At 46.4% G+C, this 24,062-nt stretch overlaps 1 protein-coding gene across 1 annotated transcript in view; it reads left to right on the forward strand.

Moving 5' to 3' along the window:
* Positions 1-24,062, forward strand: part of LOC137353144 (tyrosine-protein kinase receptor UFO) — a 268,260-nt gene that overhangs the window by 83,189 nt on the left and 161,009 nt on the right. Inside the window, exon 7 of the mRNA XM_068019190.1 lies at positions 7,411-7,594. Within this exon, the coding sequence (XP_067875291.1) occupies positions 7,411-7,594 (184 nt within the window). The remainder of the gene's footprint in view (positions 1-7,410; positions 7,595-24,062) is intronic.

Genomic DNA, 24,062 nt, shown 5'->3' on the forward strand with positions numbered 1-24,062 from the left:
TGTAATGTAGGGAATGCAGCAGACAATTTGTGCACAGCAAGATCCCACAAACAGCAACTCGTGACCAGATATGTGATAATGACCAGGTGATCTGTTTTTAGTGAAGTTGGCGGTGGGATGAATACTCTGCAGGACACCGGGGAGAGCTCCCCTTCCAATAGTTTCATGGGATCTTTTACGCCCACCTGAGTGGGTGGATGGGGCTTCGGCTTATCGTCTCGTCCTAAAGGTGGGACCTCTAAACAGTTCAGCACCCTCTTAGTACGGCACAGGGCATGTCATCTGAGAGTGGAACATGAACCCACCGACACTTGTAAGTCCCTGGTCACTGTCCAGTGATTTTTGCTGTAAGGAATGTGCGTTTGGAGATGTGGAGAGAGAGAGAGCGGGATCTAGTTTGGTTGTGATGCACACACAGTGGAATAATCTACTGCCTCTCCAGGCGTATATATCCATTTAAGTCTTGCAATATATAGTGTGAGGTTGCACGGAAAAGCTACATGGACCTCCACAAATGTTGTTAGGAATAAATTAATTTCTAGTCTTGATTGGGAGTTTCATGTTGATACAAGGGAGTTAAAGTCAATTTGTAAAAACGATATGAAGTGAAGTGTCAAACACACTCCTCAGATGCGCAAGGAGGTGAACGGAACACAGCATTTCATCAATGGTTTTCCTGGTGTCAATCAATGGACCGGTTTGTGAAATCATCTCTTTCACATCCCCATTCTCTGGTTTCAGATTGACTCTCTCCCATGGCCTTCCATTCATTGAATGGTTGTCAGCATATTACTCAATTGTAGCTTCACAGGAGTTGCCTGCCTTATATTTAGAGAATGAACTGAAGCTGTCGATACCTCAGGGACTAGAGTTCGGTGGTGGGGGCGCAGGGTGGGGGGGTGGTGGGTGGTAGGGTGGTGGTAGGACATCTGTCTCTGAGTGGGCACAATCCACTTCAGCTTGGCTCTCCTCGTTTTTATCAGGGTTTAAGAGCTGGTGATTTTTGCTGTAAAGTGCATGCATGGTTGGACATGGGGTGTGACTGGGAACCAGTTTGCTCATGCAGTGGAATAATCTAATGGTGTACATCCACTTGAGTGAGGTACCGGCAGGAGGCCAGTGCCTGTATAACTGTACCCTTACAAGAGTCAGTGCCTATATACCTGTACTGTGACAAGAGTCAGTGCCTGTAAACCTGTACCCCTAGGAGAGTCAGTGCCTGTAAATCTGTACCCCTAGGAGAGGCAGTGCCTGTATACCTGCACTGCAACAAGAGTCAGTGCCTGTAAACCTGTACCCCTAGGAGAGTCAGTGCCTGTATAACTGTACTGCTACAAGAGTCAGTGCCTATATACCTGTACCCCGAGGAGAGTCAATTCCTGTATACCTGTACCCCTACAAAAGTCAGTGCCTTTATAACTGTACCCCTACAAGAGTTAGTGCCTACATACCTGTACCCCTACAAGAGGCAGTGTCTGTATAAAAGTACCCGTATAAGAGTCAGTGCCTGTACACATGTACCCCTACAAGAATCAGTGCCTACATACCTGTACCCCTAAAAGAGTTAGTGCCTGTATACCTGTACCCCTACAAAGGTCAGTGCCTTTATAACTGTACCCCTACAAGAGTTAGTGCCTACATACCTGTACCCCTACAAGAGTCAGTGTCTGTATAAAAGTACCCCTAAAAGAGTCAGTGCCTCTATACCTGTACCCCTAAAAGAGTCAGTGCCTATATACCTGTACCACCACAAGAGTCAGTGCCTGCATAACTGTACCCATACAAGAGTCAGTGCTTGTATAACTGTACTCGACAAGAGTCAGTGCCTGTATAACTATAGCCTACAAGAGTCAGTGCCTGTATAACTGTACCCCTACAAGAGTCAGTACCTGTATACCTGTACCTCTACAAGAGTTTTAGTTTTTTTTTAGTTTTAGTTTTAGAGATACAGCACTGAAACAGGCCCTTCGGCCCACCGAGTCTGTGCCGACCATCAACCACCCATTTATACTAATCCTACACTAATTACATATTCCTACCACATCCCCACCTGTCCCTATATTTCCCTACCACCTACCTATATTAGGGGCAATTGCTAATGGCCAATTTACCTATCAACCTGCAAGTCTTTGGTATGTGGGAGGAAACCGGAGCACCCGGAGGAAACCCACGCAGACACAGGGAGAACTTGCAAACTCCACACAGGCAGTACCCAGAATTGAACCCGGGTTGCTGGAGCTGTGAGGCTGCGGTGCTAACCACTGCGCCACTGTGCCGCCCTGTATACCTGTATACCTGTACCCCTACAAGAGTCAGTGCTTGTATAACTGTACCACTACAAGATTCAGTGCCTTTATAACTGTAGCCTACAAGAGTCAGTGCTTGTATAACTGTACCCCGACAAGAGTTGGTGCCTGTATAACTGTACCCCTACAAGAGTCAGTGCCTGTATAACTGTAGCCTACAAGAATCAGTGCCTGTCTTCCTGTACTCCTACAAGAGTCAGTGCCTGTATAACTGTACTCAACAAGAGTCAGTGCTTGTATAACTGTATCCCTACAAGAGTCAGTGCCTGTATAACTATACTCCTACAAGAGTCAGTACCTGTATATCTGTACCCCTACAAGAGTCAGTGTCTGTATAACTGTACCTCTACAAGAGTCAGTGCCTGTATACCTGTACCTCTACAAGAGGCAGTGCTTGTATTACTGTATCCCCACAAGAGTCAGTGCCTGTATAACTGTACTCTACAAGTGTCAGTGCCTGTATAACTGTAACCCTACAAGAGTTAGTGCCTGTATACCTGTACCCCTACAAGTGTCAGTGCCTGCATAACTGTACCCCGACAAGAGTTAGTGCCTGTATACCTGTACCCCTACAAGAGTTAGTGCCTGTATAACTGTAGCCTACAAGAATCAGTGCCTGTATACCTGTACTCCTACAAGAGTCTGTGCCTGTATAACTATAGCCTACAAGAGTCAGTGCCTGTATAACTATACTCTACAAGAGTCAGTGCCTGTATAACAGTAGCCCTACAAGAGTCAGTGCTTGTATAACTGTACCCCTACAAGTGTCAGCGCCTGTGTAACTGTACCCCTACAAGAGTCAGTACCTGTATATCTGTACCCCTACAAGAGTCAGTGTCTGTATAACTGTACCTCTACAAGAGTCAGTGCCTGTATACCTGTACCTCTACAAGAGGCAGTGCTTGTATTACTGTATCCGTACAAGAGTCAGTGCCTGTATAACTGTACTCTACAAGTGTCAGTGCCTGTATAACTGTAACCCTACAAGAGTTAGTGCCTGTATACCTGTACCCCTACAAGTGTCAGTGCCTGCATAACTGTACCCCTACAAGAGTTAGTACCTGTATACCTGTACCCCTACAAGAGTTAGTGCCTGTATAACTGTAGCCTACAAGAATCAGTGCCTGTATACCTGTTTTCCTACAAGAGTCAGTGCCTGTATAACTGTACACCTACTAGAGTCAGTGCCTGTATAACTGTACACCTACAAGAGTCAGTGCCTGTATAACTGTAAGCCTACAAGAGTCAGTACCTGTATAACTGTAGCCTATAAGAATCGGTGCCTGTATAACTGTACCCCTACAAGAGTCAGTGCCTGTATACCTGTACCCCTAGAAGTGTCAGTTCTTTTACACCTGTACTCCTCCAAGAGTCTGTGCCTGTGAAACTGTACTGTACAAGAGTCAGTACTTGCATAACTGTACCCCGACAAGAGTCAGTGCCTGTATAGCTGTACCCCTACAAGAGTCAGTGCCTCTAAACTGTACTCTACAAGAGTCAGTGCCTGTATAACTGTACCCTTACAAGAGTCAGTGCCTGTATAACTGTACACCTACAAGAGCCAGTGCCTCTATACCTGTACCTCTACAAGTGTCCGTGCCTGTATAACTGTACACCTACAAGAGTCAGTGCCTGTATAACTGTACCTCTACAAGAGTCAGTGCCTGTAGAACGGTAGCCGACAAGAGTCAGTGCCTGTATAAATGTACCCCTACAAGAGTCAGTGCCTGTATAACTGTACCTCTACAAGAGTCAGTGCCTGTATAACTGTACCCCTACAAGAGTCAGTGCCTGTAAACTGTACTCTACAAGAGTCAGTGTCTGTATAACTGTACCCCTACAAGAGTCAGTGCCTGTATAACTGTACACCTACAAGAGCCAGTGCTTCTATACCTATACCTCTACAAGTGTCCATGCCTGTATAACTGTACACCTACAAGAGTCAGTGCCTGCATAACTGTACCTCTACAAGAGTCAGTGCCTGTATAACTGCAGCCTACAAGAGTCAGTGCATGTATAACTGTACCCCTATTTTAGTCAGCGCCTGTATAACTGTACCTCTACAAGAGTCAGTGCCTGTAAAACCATACCCCTACAAGAGTCAGTGCCTGTATAACTGTACTCTACAAGAGTCAGTGCCTGTATAACTGTACCCCTACAAGAGTCCGTGCCTGTATAACTGTACCCCTACAAGAGTCAGTGCCTGTATAACTGTACACCTACAAGAGTCAGTGCCTGCATACCTGTACCTCTACAAGAGTCAGTGCCTGGATACCTGTACCTCTACAAGAATCAGTGCCTGTATAACTGTAGCCTACAAGAGTCAGTGCCTGTATAACTGTACCCCTACAAGAGTCAGTGCCTGTATAACTGTATCTCTACAAGAGTCAGTGCCTGTAAAACCATACCCCTACAAGAGTCAGTGCCTGTATAACTGTAGCCCTACAAGAGTCAGTGCTTGTATAACTGTACTCTACAAGAGTCAGTACCTGTATATCTGTACCCCTCCAAGAGTCAGTGTCTGTATAACTATACTCTGCAAGAGTCAGTGCCTGTATAACTGTAGCCCTACAAGAGTCAGTGCTTGTATAACTGTACCCCTACAAGTGTCAGTGCCTGTGTAACTGTACCCCTACAAGAGTCAGTACCTGTATATCTGTACCCCTACAAGAGTCAGTGTCTGTATAACTGTACCTCTCCAAGAGTCAGTGCCTGTATACCTGTACCTCTACAAGAGGCAGTGCTTGTATTACTGTATCCCTACAAGAGTCAGTGCCTGTATAACTGTAACCCTACAAGAGTTAGTGCCTGTATACCTGTACCCCTACAAGTGTCAGTGCCTGCATAACTGTACCGCTACAAGAGTTAGTGCCTGTATACCTGTACCCCTACAAGAGTTAATGCCTGTATAACTGTAGCCTACAAGAATCAGTGCCTGTATACCTGTTTTCCTACAAGAGTCAGTGCCTGTATAACTATAGCCTACAAGAGTCAGTGCCTGTATAACTGTACACCTACAAGAGTCAGTGCCTGTATAACTGTATGCCTACAAGAGTCAGTGCCTGTATAACTGTAGCCTATACGAATCGGTGCCTGTATAACTGTACCCCTACAAGAGTCAGTGCCTGTATACCTGTACCCCTAGAAGTGTCCGTTACTTTACACCTGTACTCCTACAAGAGTCAGTGCCTGTGAAACTGTACTCTACAAGAGGCAGTGCTTGCATAACTGTACCCCGACAAGAGTCAGTGCCTGTATAACTGTCCCTCTACAAGAGTCAGTGCCTGTAAAGCCGTACTCCTACAAGAGTCAGTGCCTGTATAACTGTAGCCTACAAGAGTCAGTGCCTGTATAACTGTACCCCTACAAGAGTCAGTGCCTGTATAACTGTCCCTCTACAAGAGTCAGTGCCTGTAAAGCCGTACTCCTACAAGAGTCAGTGCCTGTATAACTGTACCCCTACAAGAGTCAGTGCCTGTATAACTGTACCTCTACAAGAGTCAGTGCCTGCATACCTGTACCTCTACAAGAGTCAGTGCCTGCATACCTGTACCTCTACAAGAGTCAGTGCCTGTATAACTGTACACCTACAAGAGTCAGTGCCTGTATAACTGTACACCTACAAGAGTCAGTGCCTGCATACCTGTACCTCTACAAGAGTCAATGCCTGCATAACTGTACCTCTACAAGAGTCAGTGCCTGTATAACTGTACCCCTACAAGAGTCAGTGCCTGTATAACTGTACCTCTACAAGAGTCAGTGCCTGTAAAACCGTACCCCTACAAGAGTCAGTGCCTGTATAACTGTAGCCCTACAAGAGTCAGTGCTTGTATAACTGTACTCTACAAGAGTCAGTGCCTGTATAACTGTACTCTACAAGCGTCAGTGCCTATATAACTGTAGCCCTACAAGAGTCAGTGCCTGTATAACTGTACCCTTACAAGATATAGTGCCTGTATACCTGTACTCCTACAAGAGTCAGTGCCTGTATAACTATAGCCTACAAGGGTCAGTGCCTGTATAACTGTACCCCGACAAGAGTTAATGCTTGTATAACTGAATCTCTACAAGAGTCAGTTCCTGTATACCTGTACTCCTACAAGAGTCAGTGCCTGTATAACTGTACTCTACAAGAGTCAGTGCCTGTATAATTATAGTCTACAAGTGTCAGTGCCTGTATAACTGTACCCTTACAAGAGTCAGTGCCTGTATAACTGTAATAGAAACAAAAAGTGCTGGAAATACTCAGCAGGTCTGGCAGCATCTGTGGAGAGAGAAGCAAAGGTAACGTTTCAGGTCTGTGACCTTTCATCGGAACTGTTTAACTGTGCCCCTACAAAAGCCAGTGTCTTCAGGATGTGGAGACAGTCATACCTCACCTATTGGTTCCCTCCAAAACACAACAAAATGGTGCTATTGCCTATTGGCTGCCTCTCCTGATGGGTGTCCATAAGTCTCAAGCTTCTGGCTTAGAATCATTTTGTAGTTTTGCTAAATTATGCCTGACTGTGCCAAGTTCACAATTTACATCCATCATTGGTCTACATTGCTTAGTTACATCCTGTCAAACTCCTGCCAGTCTGTCATGGAAGAGAAGACAGTAAGTCATATGGAGCTGCACTCTAGGTCTTCCTGTGTAAAGGAAGCCCTCTCTATGTATTGAGAGGCCTTGGTGTAAGCCCCAGGCCTCAGTACAGCATAATATTGGTGTTGAAGAGAGTATGGGAGAAGATGAGGTGAATCATGAAGTAATGAATTGAGTTGGTCAGGAGAAAGAACCCTGGGAGTGATGAGACATCACCATCAATGAATATGAAAGGAATTTAAGATGACCTAAGTCTCGATTTCTGAGGAATCGAGAGTTATTTTTTGTCCACATGCATACATCTTAAGTTTCAACTTGCAATACCCCTTGTTTACTTGGGTGCAGGGATGCGGAAAGTGTCCATAAGCATATTTTTGTGACATTTCCTTTCCTTGGTAACCACTTCTGTTTTTTAGTGAGCAGTAATACTTCCTTTGCACGTGAAGGCCTGGGGCCAGATTGCGGGGGACAACACAATTTTTAAAAAATGACACGTTTGCTTTTCCTGTTTTCTTTCAGGCTGAGCAGTCCAAGGATAACCTCAACCAAGAGATCTATTTGGAGGATATCTCTGTTCCTCCATTCAGTCATGTGATCAGAGGACTGGCGCCATACTCACAGTATCGGATCCGGGTGGCCTGCAGCACCGGGATTGGCACCTCGCCATGGAGCAGCTGGGTGACAGCGGAAACCTTTGAAGGAGGTGAGGGTGGAGGCACCACTGACTCTCGGGCAGAGTCAGCTATACAGGGCATTGCTGAGACCATGTCTGGAGTACTGTGTACAGTACTGATCTCCTTGTTTAAGGAAGGATGTAAATGTGTTGGAAGCAGTTCAGAGAAGGTTTACTGGACTAATACCTGGAATGGGGGGGTGGGGGGTGTTGTCTGATGAGGAAAGATTGGACAGGCTAGGCTTGTATCCTTTGGAGTTTAGGAGAGTAAGCGACCACTTAATTGAAACATCTAAGATCCTGAGGGGTCCTGACAGGGCGGATGTGGAGAGGATGTTTCCTCTTGTGGGAGAATCTAGTACTGGGGGTCACTGTTTAACAATAAGGGGTCGCCCATTTAAGTATTGGATGAGGAGAAATTTTTTCTCTGAGAGGGTTGTGAATCTTTGGAACTTTCCTTCTCAAAAGGCAGTGGAAGCAGAGTATTGGGGGTAGGCGGGAATGCGGAGTTGAGGTTACAATCAGATCAGCCATAATCTTGTTGAATGGTGAATCAGGCTCGAGGGGCACAGTGGCCTACTCCTGCTCCTAATTCATATGTTCGTATGCCCATATGAGTCCAGGTCGGAGGGGGCTGTGCTTGGTCTGGGGAAGGAATGGGCTCAATGGCACCATGGTTTCTTGTGCTCTGAGTCAATTGTGTGGCTCATTGAGTTGCCCTTATGTCACCAAATTAGAAGATCATGGGTTCAAGTCCCACTCCAGGGACTCCTTGGCTAAGGTTGACACTCTCAGTGCATTATGTAAGGCGAGCTACATTGTCAGAGGTGCTATCTTTTAGATGAGATGTTAAACTGAGGTCCCATTTTCCCTCTCAGGGGGATAGAAAAGATCTCATGCTCCTATTTTGAATATTTTTATATACATATTATATTTATCCTTGAACCAACATGTAAAAGCAGATTACCTGTGCATTCCTGTTGTGAAAGCTTGCTGTGCACAAATTGGCTGTCACATTTCCTATAATACAGCACTGACTTCACTTGAAAGCAAGTACTTTATTGGCAGTAAATGACTTTGGGACATGCTTAGGCACAGGAACAATGCAAGTCTTTTGTGGCATGCTAGCTCTCCAGGGAATGGTTTTGATTGGCTGAGGGTTGCCAACAATGGGACTTCTCAGCTCAACAGACAACAATGTGAAATTAATATTTGTGCAAAAGTGAAGCTGGAGCCCCTCCCCATCCATCGCTCAGCGGCTCTTAAACCGGTGTTGTCCAATATTTTAGCCACTAGCCACATATGGCCAATTGGGAATTTGGAAGCAGATATTCAGGGGAACTGATTGAGTAGATTGAGAAAAACTATTTCCATTGGTTGGGGAGTCTAGAAGTAGGAGGCATAGTCTAAAAGTTAGAGTCAAACGTTGTGGGAGTGAAACAAAAACAAGAAATGCTGGAATCACTCAGCAGGTCTGGCAGCATCTGTGGAAAGAGAAGCAGAGTTAACGTTTCGGGTCAGTGACCCTTCTTCGGAACTCCGATGTGGGAGTGAAGTTGGAAAGCACTTCTACACACAAAGGATGGTCCAAGTTCGGAACCGTCTTCCACAAATGGCAATTGATGCTAAGTCAATTGTTAATTTTAAATCTGAGATTGATAGATTTTTGTTAACCAATCTTGTACACTGCTATCAAATCTTCCCTCAATGTCCTTTGCTGCAAAGAGAGCAACCCCAGATTCTCCAACCTAAACTTGTAGCTAAAACCCCTCATCCCGGGACCATTCTGGTAAATCTCCTCTGTGCCCTCTCAAGGACCCTCACACATCTATGCACATGAACCCCAGGTCCCTCTGTTCCTGCACACTCTTTAGAACTGTGGTGTTAAGTATATATTGCTTCTCCCTGTCCCTTCTGCCAAAACGCATCACCTCATAGTTCTTTGTATTAAATTCCATCTGCCACTTGTCTGCCCATTCCGCTAGCCTATCTATGTCCTGTTATAGTCAATTGGTATGATCCTCACTGTTTGCCACACTTCTGAGTTTGGTATCACTGGCAAATTTTGAAATTTTGCTCTGTATTCCAATACCCAAGTCATTTATAAATATCAAAAATGCAGTGGTCCCAGCACTGAACCTTGGGGAACCTCACTGTCTCCAATCCTCCACTCTGAAAATCAACCATTTACCACAACTTAGTATTTCCTGACATTAAGCCAATTTTTTTATCCAAGCTGACACAGACCCTCCTATTTCATGAGCCTCAATTTTGTTAACAAATCTTTTATGTGTTACTTTGTCAAATGCTTTCTTAGAACCCAAATAGATGAGATCCGCCGTATTCCCTTCATCAATCTTCTCTATCGCTTCATCAAAAATTCAACTAAATTAGTCAAGTACAATCTGCCTTTTACAAATCCGCGCTGGCTCTCCTTAATTCACTCAAATCTCTCCAAGTGCTTATTATTTTTTTCCCTGACTATTGTTTCCAAAACCTTACCCGCCACAGATGTTAAACTGACTGACCTGTAGTTCTTACACACTCTTTGACAGGGGTATCACATTTGCCACTTTCCACTCCTCTGGCTCCTCCCCCCATATCCAGGGAAGGTTGGAAGATTATGGCAAGCCCTTTTGCTATTTCCATCCAATCTCTCCTGGCAACCTCGGATTCCAGCCATCCGGACCAGGCAACCTATCCATTCTTAAGCAGAGCAAGCCTTTCCAGTACATCCGTCCTATCAAGTTTCACCCCGTCCATTACCCCTACCATTGCTGCTTCTACTGATATTTTTTGCCAGAACCCTCTTCCTTAATAAACACCAACACAAAGTACTCACTAAGTATTCTATCTTTGCCCTGTGCCTCTAAGCATATATCACCCCTTTTGTCCCTAATAGGCCTCACCTATCTCTTACTACCCACTTACTATTTACATGCCAGTACAAGATTCTTGCATTCCCTTTTATGTTGACCGCCATTCTATTCTCATATTCTCTCTTTCTCAGTCTTATTTTCCTCTTCACTTCCCCTCTCAACTTATTGTATTTGGTTCACACGTGAAGAATTCACTTAGCATCATACACACTCCTTTTTGTTTCATTGTATTCTCTATCTGCCCCGTCATCCGAGGAGCTGTGGATTTGGTTCCCTTACCTTTTTCCCTTGTTGGAATGTATCTAGCCTGTACCTGAAACATCTCCTCCTTAAAGATCACCCATTGTTCCGTTACAGTTTTCTCTGTCAGTCTTTCGTTCCATTTCACTGGCTAGATCCCCTCTCATCCCATTGAAGTTCACCCTATTCCAATTTAGAAGTTCTACTTTAGATTGTTCCTTGCTCTTCTCCATTACTAATCTAAACCTTATGATACAATGACCATGCTTACCCAAGTATTCCCTTACAGACATCTGGTCCACTTGACCCACCTCATTCCCCAACACCAGATCCAGCAATACCTCCTTCCTAGTTAGACCGAAAACATACTGGTCAAGGAAGGTCTCCTGAACAAATTTCAGAATTGCAGAATGCGCTTAGTAAATCAAAAATAATAGACTCTACGTAATTGATCTCAATACTCACACTTACATGGTCTTTGCATTTTTGTGCATTTGTTGGTAAAATGATAAGACGAAAAGTAGTGTCTTTTTTTTTGATCATTGAGTACTCTATTTACTTGGGCACTGAATGGTGGTAGATGTTTGTACTTGTGAAATACATTCACTTAATTGTTTGTGAGAGTTTCCCACTATAATTAATTCATGTAAATGAAGGCACAGTGGCGCAGTGGTTAGCACCGCAGCCTCACAGCTCCAGGGACCCGGGTTCGATTCTGGGTACTGCCTGTGTGGAGTTGGCAAGTTCTCCCTGTGACCATGTAGGTTTTCGCTGGGTGCTCTGATTTCCTCCCACAGCCAAAGACTTGCAGGTTGATAGGTAAATTGGCTATTGTAAATTGTCCCTAGTGTAGGTAGGGGATATGGGATTACTGTAGGGTTAGTATAAATGGGTGGTTGTTGGTCGGCACAGACTTGGTGGGCCGAAGGGCCTGTTTCAGTGGTGTATCTCTAAATAAAAATAAGTGGTGTTGTCATCGCCATATTTGTCACTAGTCTGTGATTTCTATTGGACAACACTGTCTTCAAGCACCCAGTAGCTGTGATGTCACTGGCCTTGGCCACAAACAGCTTGTTGATCAGCCAAGCTCTCAATGTTTAACGTCACAACACACCTAATTAGATTGGAGATGAGTGCCTTATGGCATTTGATGATCTCAATTGAAAGGCTCTGAGCAACGAATCAATGCCATTGATTGGGTTTCTAAGTGATGGTCTCCTGACTGGACAGTGCTGGTGATTTGAATGCGAGGCATGCCAATGAAATAGATGGCCAGCTTTTGATTACATGATCTCGTTAGTTTCCCTAATTGCCCTGTAGAGTGCAATCTAGAAACCAGCGGGTGTGCTCCATTCATTCCTCTTCTCATCATCCAGTGTAGGAGACATGAAAGAATTGGCCTGTCGTGACCTTCCCTCCATTCTTCTGTCTTCAGTTGTCTATCCCTCTTCTAATGCCAGCTTAGATGAGTGGGTAGCATTCTCACCTCTGAGTCAGAATGTTGTAGGTTCACAGCCTTACTCCAGGACTTGTGCATATAATCCAGGCTGACATTCCCATTGCAGTACTGAGGGAGTGCAGCATTGTCAAGCTTCTTGTTTTTCATCTTCATCTTCATACGCCATGAGAGTCCCCTCGGGAATCAAAAGAAAAAACAAGGGTTCATTTTTGTAGGCTTTGGGGGAATCTTATGTTCACCTGCGCGTTGGGTTTGGAGGTGGGGAGAGAAGAAAGTCGGGTGGGATTTAGTCCAGGGCGGGAAGGCCTGTGAAGACTTTCCCTCCCCGCCGCCAATTGAGGCCCTTAACTGGGTAATTAACCCCCAATTAAAGGCCTCCTCCTGCCGCAACTGCAATTAGCCATGCAGCGGACGGCTCTGTCACTTCACAGGAAGCACGGCACGAAAAACCGTGTGGGCTGCTTCTTGGTTCCGCGAGGGGGTGGGTGGTAGTGGTTGTGCGGGGTCCCTTGTTGAAAGGCCCAGCACCGGTGGGGCGGGGGGGGTGGGGGGGTGGGGAGGTGACGGGAGACGGTGAGAGCCACACCCCTCCCCTTGCTGCTGACCACCCTCCACTCCCGTGATCCCCACCCCGTGAGACCTCTCCTGCCCTGACCTACCTGTGGCCTGCTTCCAGCGATGCTCCTCAGCCTCTGGTAGGTGCTCCTCCAGTAACAACCACCGTGGAGGTGGTGGCACTGCAGCTGCCAGTCTCTGATTGGCCAGGAGCTCTCCAAGGGCGGGATTCCTGGCAACGGGGTCCTTGATCCTGTGGAAGGTCCGCCGCTGTCCACTTAAATGCCTGATTAGCACTAGACTCGACGGGCGTTCCGGAGAAGAGGCAACACAGGAATCTCAGCCGAGACCCTTGCCACCAAAATAAAATCCCAGCCCATATGTTGCTAAAGAGCTTCATTTTCAATGAATTACTTTGAAGTGTAGTCACTCATTTTTTTGCAGTCAAATGCGGTGGACAATTTGCGCTTAACAAGACCCCACAAACAGAAAATGATATAATGACTGATCAATGTGTTTGTGGGATTGGCCGGAATGTTTGCTAGGACACTGAGAGAACCCCCCACTCTCCTGTGAATAGTATTTTTTTATTCTTTCATGGAATTTGAGCATTGCCACTGGCCTTCCCTAATTGCCTGTGAGAAGGTGGTGGTGAGCTGCCTTCTTGAACCGCTGCAGTCCATGTGGGGTAGGTACACCCACAGTGCTGTCAGGAAGGGAGTTCCAGGATCTTGACCCAGCGACAGTGAAGGAACGGCGATATAGTTCCAAGTCAGGATGGTGTGTGACTTGGAGGGGAACTTGTAGGTGGTTGAGTTCCCATGCATCTGTCGTCCTTGTCCTTCTAAGTGGTAGAGGTCATAGGTTTGGAAGGTACTGTTGAAGGAGGTTTGATGAGTTGCTGCATTGTATCTTGTGGATGGTACATATTGTGTGTCAGTGGTGGAGGGAGTGAATGCGTAAGGTGGTGGATGGGGTGCCGATCAAACGGGCTACTTTGTTCTGGATGGTGTTGAGTTTCTTGACTGTTGTTGGAACTGCAACCATCCAGGCAAGTGGAGAGTATTCCATCACACTCCTGACTTGTGCCTTGTAGATGGTGGACAGGCTTTGGGGACTCAGGGCTTGAGCTACTTACGGAGCTCCCAGCCTCTGACCTGCTCTTGTAGCCATAGTATTTATATGGCTGGACCAATTCAGGTCGATGGTAACCCCCAGGTTGTTGATGGTGGGCGATGGTAATGCTGTTGAACATCAAGGGCAGTTGGTTAGATTCTCTCTTGTTGGAGATGGTCATTGCCTGGCATGAATGTTACTTGCCATGTATCAGCCCAAGCCTGGATGTTCTCCAGGTCTTGTTGCATATAGACATGATTGCTTCAGTATCTGAGGAGTCGTGAATGGTGCTGAATGCTGTGGAATCATCAGCAAATGTCTCCAATCCTGACCTTATGATGGAGGGAAGTCATTGATGAAGCAGCTGAAATGGTTGAGCCTAGGACAATACCCTGAGGAATCCCTGCAGTGATGTCCTGGGGCTGAGATGTTTGGCCTCCAACAACCCCAACCATCTTCTTTTGTGTCACGCTTGGCTCCAACCAGTGGAGAATTTTTGCCCTTGATTCCCATTGGCTTCAATTTTATGAGGGATTCTTGATGCCACACTTGATCAAATGCTTCCTTGATGACTCTCACCTCACACCATAGAGAGACACAGCACTGAAACAGGCCCTTCGGCCCACCGAGTCTGTGCCGACCATCAACCACCCATTTATACTAATCCTACATTAATCTTATGTCCCCTACCACTTCCCCACCTTCCCTCAATTCTCCTACCACCTACCTATACTAGGGGCACTTTACAATGGCCAATTTACCTATCAACCTGCAAGTCTTTGGCTATGGGAGGAAACAGGAGCACCCGGTGGAAACCCACGCAGTCACAGGGAGAACTTGCAAACTCCACACAGGCAGTACCCAGAACCAAACCCAGCTCGCTGGAACTGTGAGTCTGCAGTGCCGTAGGATCTTTTTTCATGCACCTGAGCAGACAGACAGGGTCTCAATTGAATGGCTTACGCTTCACAGCGAGGAACCCCTTTGACCCACTCCGTGCCCTGGAGTAGATTTTGGGTAATGGGTACAACATTCATCAGTTGAGGAGAGGGTGGTGCTTTTGTTAGTGCCACTGCTGGTAATGGACCCCAAGATTGCCAATGAAACAGGAGTGCCTGACATTAATGAAGCCAGATGGAAAAGCGAAAGGTGTTTAGATCAGGTTTCTTGCTGCTGCCAGTACTGGTAATGGAACACAAGCTTTCCAGTGAAACAAGCGTGATGTTAACAAAGCTAAGTGTTAAACCTTCAGGAATTTAATATAATGAGAGTAACAGGAAGTGTTTCAGTAAGCAGAATTCTATGTCTGGGATTTGAATTATTGTTGGGTGAGAGCCCACATTGGAGGCGCCAGTTTAAACTGCTATATGTTGCTGGGTTGAATCCCAATCTCAATATTCCTTTCAACCTGTCTTGTGAGACTGTGGCCAAAGTCGCTTCTTACAGTATCCTTATAAGAGAGGAGGAGGAGGCTCAGCTGAGAGTCAGAGATGGGATTATGCTTCAATATTTAATTTTGTCCTATTTACATGGAGCCCTGCTAGGATGCATTGTGATTGCCAAATGCTAAAGGTATGAAGTGTTTGGCTTGGCAGCTTGTCCTGCTCTGAAGCACCCAATGTTCATTCAATCCCTGATAAGGCAATGCTTCAGTCCAGCCAAATCAGCCTGAGATCCTAGACCATTTCCTTATCGCCATTCCAGTCTGGGGTCTTTATTCCGTCATAACTTTGAGTAGGAGTGCTGTATATTCACCTAGATCACAGACATGTCAAAACGTTATTATGCACACACACATGAGTTGTAGCAGAGTAGTCCCAAGCTAGAAGGCCATTTCTACGACTATATTAAAAATCCCTTCCCAATAAATGGCACAATTTTGAAAAGTGGAGATGAGCATTGGTGTCCTTGTGCACAAATCGTCCTTTGAGGAGACAGGAGAGGTTGAGACGGTAATTTAAAAGAGCATATGGGTTAGTTGGGTTTGTAAATCAATAGTAACAATACAGTTTTTGTCTGCCCGCACTGTTCCGATTGTTCGGTGGGTTGATTTGGTGGGTGGAGCCTGGCGCACACGGAGGCACATGGGGTGCGCGAGGGTCTGGAGCATGTGATGCGCGTATGGCTCCCAACGGTTGGTGGTGGTGACGGCGGGGTTATGGTGGAGGTTGGTGGAGAAAAAGAAGTGGAAGGTAAGGGGAGCCCAATAACAAAGTTAGCCCAGGCTGGAGGTGGGGGGAATGATATTGTGGGGGGGGGCATGGGAGGGATGGAATGGGGGATGGGGATGCTACAGGAAGAAGGGGTGGGATGGGGGAATGGGATGGGATGGGGATGATATGAGGGGATGAACGGAATGGGATGGGATGGCATGAGAGGAATGACATCAGAAGGTTGGAATGGCATGGGCTGGGATTTAAAGAAGTACTGTTTCAATATAGATACTAATTTCATCACAAATATTTTGCGGGTTTCTGCTGGTAGAGGTATACAATATAAATGCAAAGAGATCTTATTATAAGTTTATAAATCATTGGTTAGGCCTCAACTGGAGTATTGTGGACAATTCTGGAAAGATGTCAAGGCCTGAGAAAGGGGACAGAGGAGGTTCACCAGGACGTTACCAGTGGTGAAGAACTTCGATTATGAGGAGAGGTTGGAAACCTTAGGACTGGGAACATAGAAGGATATAAGGAGTGAGCTAATAAAGGTTTTCAAGATGATGAGAGGTTTTGAAAGAATAGATACTGTTCCCTCTGGCGAGTGGGTCAATAACTGGAGATCATAGATTCAAAATCATTGGCAAAAGATATCGAGGGGAAATGTTTTCACATCTAGAACCCTTGATCTTGAAAACATGGAGTCGTAGAGTCATTTATGGCAGAGAAGGAGTCCATTCGGCCCATCAGGTCCATACAGGCTCTCCGTGGAACAATCCAGTCAGTCCCATTGCCCTGCTCGACCCCCGTGGCCCTGCAAGTTTATTTCCTTCAAGTGCCCATCCAATTTCCTTTTGAAATCATTGTTTGTCTCTGCATGATGAAGGCTGATTCCATAAATTGGATAAGTCCATTACAGGCAGAGTCAGGAGAATTTATAACGGGGAATAGAGAAATGGCAGAGAAGCTAAATGATTAATTTATGTCTGTCTTCACTGAGGAAGATACAAGACATCTCCCAGAATTAGAGATCCAAGGGATTAGTTGGAATGAGGCATTGAAGGAAATTAGTATTAGTAAGAAGGTTGTATTGGAGACATTAATGGGGTTGAAGGTTGATAAATCCCCAGGACCTGATATTCTACATCCCAGAGTGTTGAAAGAGGTAGTTATGGAGATAATGGATGCATTGGTGATCATCTTCCAAAATTCTATAGATTCTGGAGCAGTTCCTGCAGATTGGAAGGTAGCAAATGTCACCTCACTATTTAAGAAGGGAGGGAGAGAGAAAACAGGGAATTACAGTCCTGTTAGCCTTACATCAGTAGTTGGGAATATGCTTGAATCCATTCTAAAGGATGTGATAAATGGACACTTGGATAATATTGATCTGATTGGGCATAGTCAACATGGATTTATGAATGGGAAATCATGTTTATTGAACCTGTTGGAGTTTTTTGAGGATGTTACTAATAGAATTAATAAAGGTGGACGTGGTATATATGGATTTTCAAAAGGCTTTTGATAAAGTCCCCCACAGGAGGTTGGTGAGCAATATTAAAGCGCATGGGATAGGGGATAATGTACTGGCATGGATTAAGGATTGGCGAACAGGCAGAAAGCAGAGAGTAGGAATAAATGGGTCATTCTTGCATTGTCAGGCTGTGACTAGTGGGGAACCGCAGGGATCAGTGCTTGGGCCCCGACTGTTCACAATATGTATCAATGATTTGGATGTGGGGACCAAATGTAGTAGTTCCAAGTTCACGGATGACAAAACTAGGTGGGAATGTGTGTTGAGAGGAAGATGCAAAGTGGCTTCAAGGGGATTTGTACAGACTTAGTGAGTGGGCAAGAATGTGGCAGATGGAATATGATGTGGAGAAAATGTGAGATTATCCACTTTGGTAGGAGGAATAGATGTGCAGAGTATTTCTTAAATGGGAAGAGATTAGAAAATGTAGATGTACAAAGGGACCTGGGTGTCCTTGTCAATAAGTCACAGAAAGCTAACATGCAGATGCAGCAAGCAATTAGGAAGGCTAATGGTATGTTAGCCTTTATCGCAAGAGGATTTGAGTACAGGAGTAGTGAAGTCTTGCTATAATTGTACAGAAGCTTGGTTAAACCGCACCTGGAGTAATGTGTGCAGTTTTGGTCCCCTTACCGTAGGAAGGATATTATTGCCATAGAGGGACTGCAACGAAGATTCACCAGACTTGTTCCCCGGATGGCGGGACTGTCCTATGAAGAGAGATTGGGGAAACTGGGCCTGTATTCTCTAGGGTTTCAAAGAATGAGAGGTGATCTCATTGAAGCCTCCAAAATACTTAAAGGATAGACAGGGTAGATGCAGCTAAGATGTTTCCCCTGGTTGGGGAGTCCAGAACCAGGGGACACAATTTCAAAATAAGGAGGAAGCCAATTAGGACAGAGATGAGGAGAAAGTTCATGACTCAGAGGGTTGTGAATCTTTGGAATTCTCTACCCCAGAGGGCTGTGGAAGCTCAGTCATTGAATATGTTTAAAGCAGAGATTGACAGATTTTTAAATACCACTGACATACGGGGATATGAGGATAGTGTGGGAAAAAGGCATTGAAGTGGATGATCAGCCATGATCATATTGAATGGCAGGGCAGGCTCGATGGGCTGAATGGCTTACTCCTACTCCTATGTTCCTAAATAATTTTAAAAGGGTGTTGGACAGGTACTGGAGGATTTGAATCTAATAGGGTTACGAGCAAAACACGGCATGTGTGATATGAAGCACAACTGCTCTTACAAAAAAACCAGTACAGGCACAAAGGGCCGAATGGCCTCCTTCTGTCCTGTAAGCTTTTATGATGTTAAGGCCTTGGAGAGGGTGCAGAAGAGACTTCCCAGAATGGGACAAGGACAGACTAAAGAAACTAGAATTGTTCTCCTTTGAGCAGAGTAGGCTGAGGGGAGATTTAATAGAGAGGTTCAGAATTATGAGGGGCTTTGATGGAGTAACTAGTTGTTTCCACCGGCAGGAGGGTCAGTAACCAGAGGACACAGATTTAAGATAACTGGTAGAAGTTCTGTGGGGAGATCAGGACTTTTTTTCAAACGCAGTGAAATGTTATGGGCTGGAACGCGCTGTCTGAACTGGCGGTGGAAGCAGATTCAGTACAATGAGAATTGGATCAATATTTGAACAGGAGAAATTTGCAGAGGTCTGGGGAAGGAGTGGGGTAGAGAGACTAAATAGACAGCTTTTTCAAAGAGCCAGCATAGAGCCAATGGAGTGAATGGCCGTCTTCCACCACACCGCTAATCCCCCTCCCCCCGCCAAGCCCCGCTCATCCTGCCGCTAATTCTCCTGACTCTTGCTCGGTTACAGACAGACAGCCAGCAGCAGTCGCCCCGTTCCTCACCCTCGTGGCCATTGCTCATGTTTAAGGCTCCGATCTAAAGCCCCGAAATTGCCCACGTCTGTCTCAGCCGATTGAATTGTGCAATGTGGGAGGGCAGGGAGTTGCTTATGGGCCAGAGCTGGTAAGAGTCTCTCCGCCCCGCTTTTGTCCCTTTCTGCATCTGATATTCCTGTGGGTGTTAGGCTGCTGTTAAAATAAGGGCAAAGCTCATATGATGTATTCTGTACAATTCACAAGCTAACAATGACTGTGTCCTCTCGCGTCGGTGGTGGAGGGGATGGGGGGGTTACCTTTAAAAGGCAAATTTTCTGAAAATAGTCAAGTGATTATTTCCCTCAAAGTGGGTTCCAGAAAAAGCAACATCTCCATCATCTTGGACTGGCAATGCCATATACGGAAGCTGGCAATGCCATTTGCCACTGAAGTACTTAGAAGCTCTGCCCTGGCGTTTGAAGGAATTATTACTTGTCAGATTTTTAATTGTTTGGCGAGCCTGGGCTTTAAGGCAAGCCCTTAGATTTCCAGTGACTAATGCCCGCCTTTCATGCCTCCAAACCACATGGAGCTTTTAGTTGTTGATCACCATGCTGGGTTATTACACCACCTTGAACTCAAGAACCTGAGCTTGCATCCAGGGCAACCAATGGGTGAAGTTTCCCCCTCACTGCCCACTGAAGGAGATGAAGTTCACCTCTGGTTCTAGTGCACGTGTGTTTATGGGAGGTAAGTGGCACTGAATTAAAGATTGTCTTCTGCCATGGACCATTGGCTGTGGAGAGTGGACTCTCAGGTTAGTATTAAACTATGTTGTTGGAGGACAGGTGAAGGGAGCTTTGCTCGACAACTTAATGCATTCTCACTCCTGGCGTGAAGCTTTGCTGATTGGAAGGATAGGTCAGGGAATAGGTTGTGGAGGTGACAGGACCTTTTTTTTAAAGAGATACAGCACTGAAACAGACCGAGTCTGTGCTGACCATCAACCACCCATTTATACTAATCCTACACTAATCCCATATTCCTACCTAATCCCCACCTATCCCTATATTCCCCTACCACCTACCCATACTAGGGGCAATTTATAATGGCCAATTTACCAATCAAACCTGCAAGTCTTTGGCTGTGGGAGGAAACCGGAGCACCTGGCGAAAACCCACGTAGACACAGGGAGAACTTGCAAACTCCACACAGGCAGTACCCAGAATTGAACCCGGGTCGCTGGAGCTGTGAGGCTGCGGTGCTAACCACTGCGCCACTGTGCCGCCCGCTGGTCAGGCTCAAACGTCCCGTAGGCAAACCCGGTCGGTGAAGACCCACGATGGGAGTGTGGATTCCTAACTTGTGCTCTCTCAGCTGTAGTGTAAAGCTGGGACTACTTGCTGTTGGCAACGAGTACAAAAAGTGGTAAAAATGTTCCATTCTCCAGTTCAGACCTCTCTCCCGTTAAGCAGAAAGAACTTGTTGTTTTCAGACTGGCTGGGATGATGCGTGCCATGAGGTGGTTGTCAGCAGATCACCCATGGGGGCCACCCTGGACGTGGTATGCCAGTGATGGACTAGCTCATAGGACAGCGGGGGCCCACAGGATGGGAATGAAATACACTCAAGCCAACATTAAACAAATAAAGGCCGCACAGTTTCCTCTTTCTATTGGGGTTTTATTTGTGCAAGCCAGCTTCCCACAAGTCTGTAACTTACTAAAGGGGAAGGAAAATGAGGGGGAGAGTGGGGTGGGGAGAATCGGGTGGTGGGAGAATGGGTTAGAGGGAGAATGGGTTAGAGGGCGGTATGGTGGAGGAGTGGGAGAGTGGGTGTGTGCGGTCATTAGCAAGTAGCAGTGCAAACAGTTGCGACCACATTTATGGAATGGTCTCCTGTTTCTGAGGGAATGACGACATTACCAATGTTGAGAGGTTGCCACGTTTCATTCCCAACTCTTTTATTTTATTTTCCATTCTTTTAACCACACTTGATCTGAATGCCAGTCTCAGAAAATAAAGAGTAATTCATTGCAGGATTTTTTTTTCCGCTCTCCTGAAAAGAGCAACTCAGATTAACACAGTACCACCCTCTGGTATATTTCTCAAGTGATAGATGTAGAACCCAGAGTATGAGTGGGCTGTTCAGCCATGAAGGCCATCACCTGGCATCCATATTCACACTAAAATAAAAGCAAAATACTGCGGATGCTGGAAATCTGAAATAAAAACAAGAAATGCTGGAACCACTCAGCAGGTCTGGCAGCATCTGTGGAAAGAGAAGCAGAGTTAACGTTTCGGGTCAGTGACCCTTCATCGGATGAGGGGTCACTGACCCGAAACGTTAACACTGCTTCTCTTTCCACAGATGCTGCCAGACCTGCTGAGTGGTTCCAGCATTTCTTGTTTTTAATCCATATTCACACCTTCCCAGCAGACCGGTTGTCGGGAGCGCCATCCCTTACTAATTGTTTCCTCTGGCCCAGGGTTGCCTGCGGTAACCTCTTCCCTGGCTGAGGCTAGTCAACACAAGATAGACCAGGGATCGAACGTGTTCTGGCTCCATTGAGCCAGCTACTATACACCTACAGCTTCTCCATAGAGCTACATTTGTCGACAGCACAGAAACAGCCCATTCGGCCCAACTGGTCGATGCGTCTGTTTATCCTCCACACGACCCTCCTCCCACACGCTTCATCCCATCCCATCAGCTTATCCTTCGATTCCTTTCTCCCTCATGTGTTTATCCAGCTTTTCTTTAAAGGTATCTGCTATTCACCTCAATCACTCCCTGTGGTAGTGAGCTTCGTCGTGTAACCACACTTGATAAAGAATAATTCATTACGGGAATTTTTTTCCTCCCTCTGGTATGTTTCCCAAGTAACAGTTCTATCCTGTTTGAATGAATGTCGCTCAAGGGGAACCCCGACAAGAAACTCACCAGAGCACACTTACAGAGTAAACCTATCTGAGATTTAAAAGCTCACAATGCTGGACAGCACTTTGATCGAGCTGGCATAAGCAGGAGAGCTCGAGCGGCCTCCTCCTGCATTGTGAGATTCCATGATGTCCGGCGATTGGAGAGGGAGAGGAAAACTGCAGGCAAAAACCAAACGTTGGATTATCTGGTTGATGTTCATTTTAACCAGGCTGAAGCTGGCGTCTGAATAGCAGTGATTGGGACATAGAGGCTCTGTCGACAGAACGCTGGGACCTGTCGCAAAGGTCTTGTTAACTCAATATGGTGGAACAAAAACAGAGGGTGCATGATGCATGTCAGGTGACTTCTTCAATGCAGAGCCAGGCCTAAGATGGGCTGGATTTAGTGAGGCAGCTTGGAACAGGAATGGAGGAATGGGTTGCCGGAGAATAGCCTCGGACTTGTCCGCCCGGAAATCCGACATTGTGATGTTGGTTCCGGATTTAGTTAGTGGCGGGAAAACACTAAGTTGGTGCCGCTGCCCCGATGCAATGAGAGTGTAATTTAAATTGTTGAACAGACAATTAGAATACATTTGCATGCAATTGGTAACGATTCAAAGGGGGGGCTTGGAATTAAATGGATGGCGGGCAGTGCTCACATACCTTCAGATCCCAGACGTTGAAAGGTGGCAGCACTGAGGTGAGGCCTCGGATGGCAGTGCCGGGTAGCCGTACTATCGGGTGAGATGGTTGGCTGTCAGCAAGGGTGGGCAGTGAGGGCCATTAGCATGTAAGCTGAGTGGAGAAGCAAAGGCACAGATGCCAAGGCAACTTCGTCTCTGCAAGGACAGCGCTCTGGACGGCTACTGATCACCTGGCATGGGTCTCATACATCCTGTCTTTTTGGACCCCCATAGTGTGATGCAGTGCCTCCAACGGAGGGAGGGCCAGGAGGCAGCTGCCCCTGCCCATGAAGCTCCACGAGAGCAGCAGCAACCGGCCATGCCAAGAAGGGCCAACCTGCGCCAGAGAGTGTACCAGACTCGAATCTGCTACCTCCCAGTGTCCGAGCGGCATTGTCAGCGCAGACTGGAGGTCTCCAAGGAGGCTGTCACCAATGTATGTGCCATGCTATAGGACTAGTTTCTACCGATGGGATTTGGTGGTCACCCTATGTCTGTGACCCTAAAGATCACCGTGGCATTTAACTTTTACACATTTGGATCTTTCCAGGGATCTACCAGGGACATGTGTGACATCTCCCAGGCAACAGTCCACCACTGCATTTAGGTGGTGACCAATGCCCTGTTCAAGAGGGCTGGTGACTATGTGCGCTACCAGACCAACCCTGACAGTCAGGCTGAGAGGGCCATCGCTGGATTCCCCCAGGCACAAGGGGTCATCGACTGTACACATGTGGCCATCAAGGCTCCCACGGACCAGCCAACTGCCTTCATCAACAGGAAGGCCCTCCATTCCATCAAAGTCCAACTGGTCTGCGACCACCAAAAGCAGATCTTTCAGGTGTTCCCGGGAAGCAGCCACGACACCTACATACTTTGCCAGTCCCAGGTCCTACAGCTTTTCCAGCCTCCTGCGCGCCTTCAGGGTTGGAATTCTGGGGACAAGGGCTATCCATTGAAGACATGGCTACTCAACGCCTGTGAGGAAACCTCGCACTGCAGCAGAGGAGAGGTACAACAGTTGCCACAGCTCCACCCGAGCGACCAGTGAGCAGGCCATTGGGCTGCTGAAGAGGAGATTCTGGTGCCTGGATCGATGTGGTGGAGCCC

Source organism: Heterodontus francisci, chromosome 40 (assembly GCF_036365525.1).
Source record: "Heterodontus francisci isolate sHetFra1 chromosome 40, sHetFra1.hap1, whole genome shotgun sequence".
Classification (NCBI taxonomy): Eukaryota; Metazoa; Chordata; class Chondrichthyes; order Heterodontiformes; family Heterodontidae; genus Heterodontus; species Heterodontus francisci.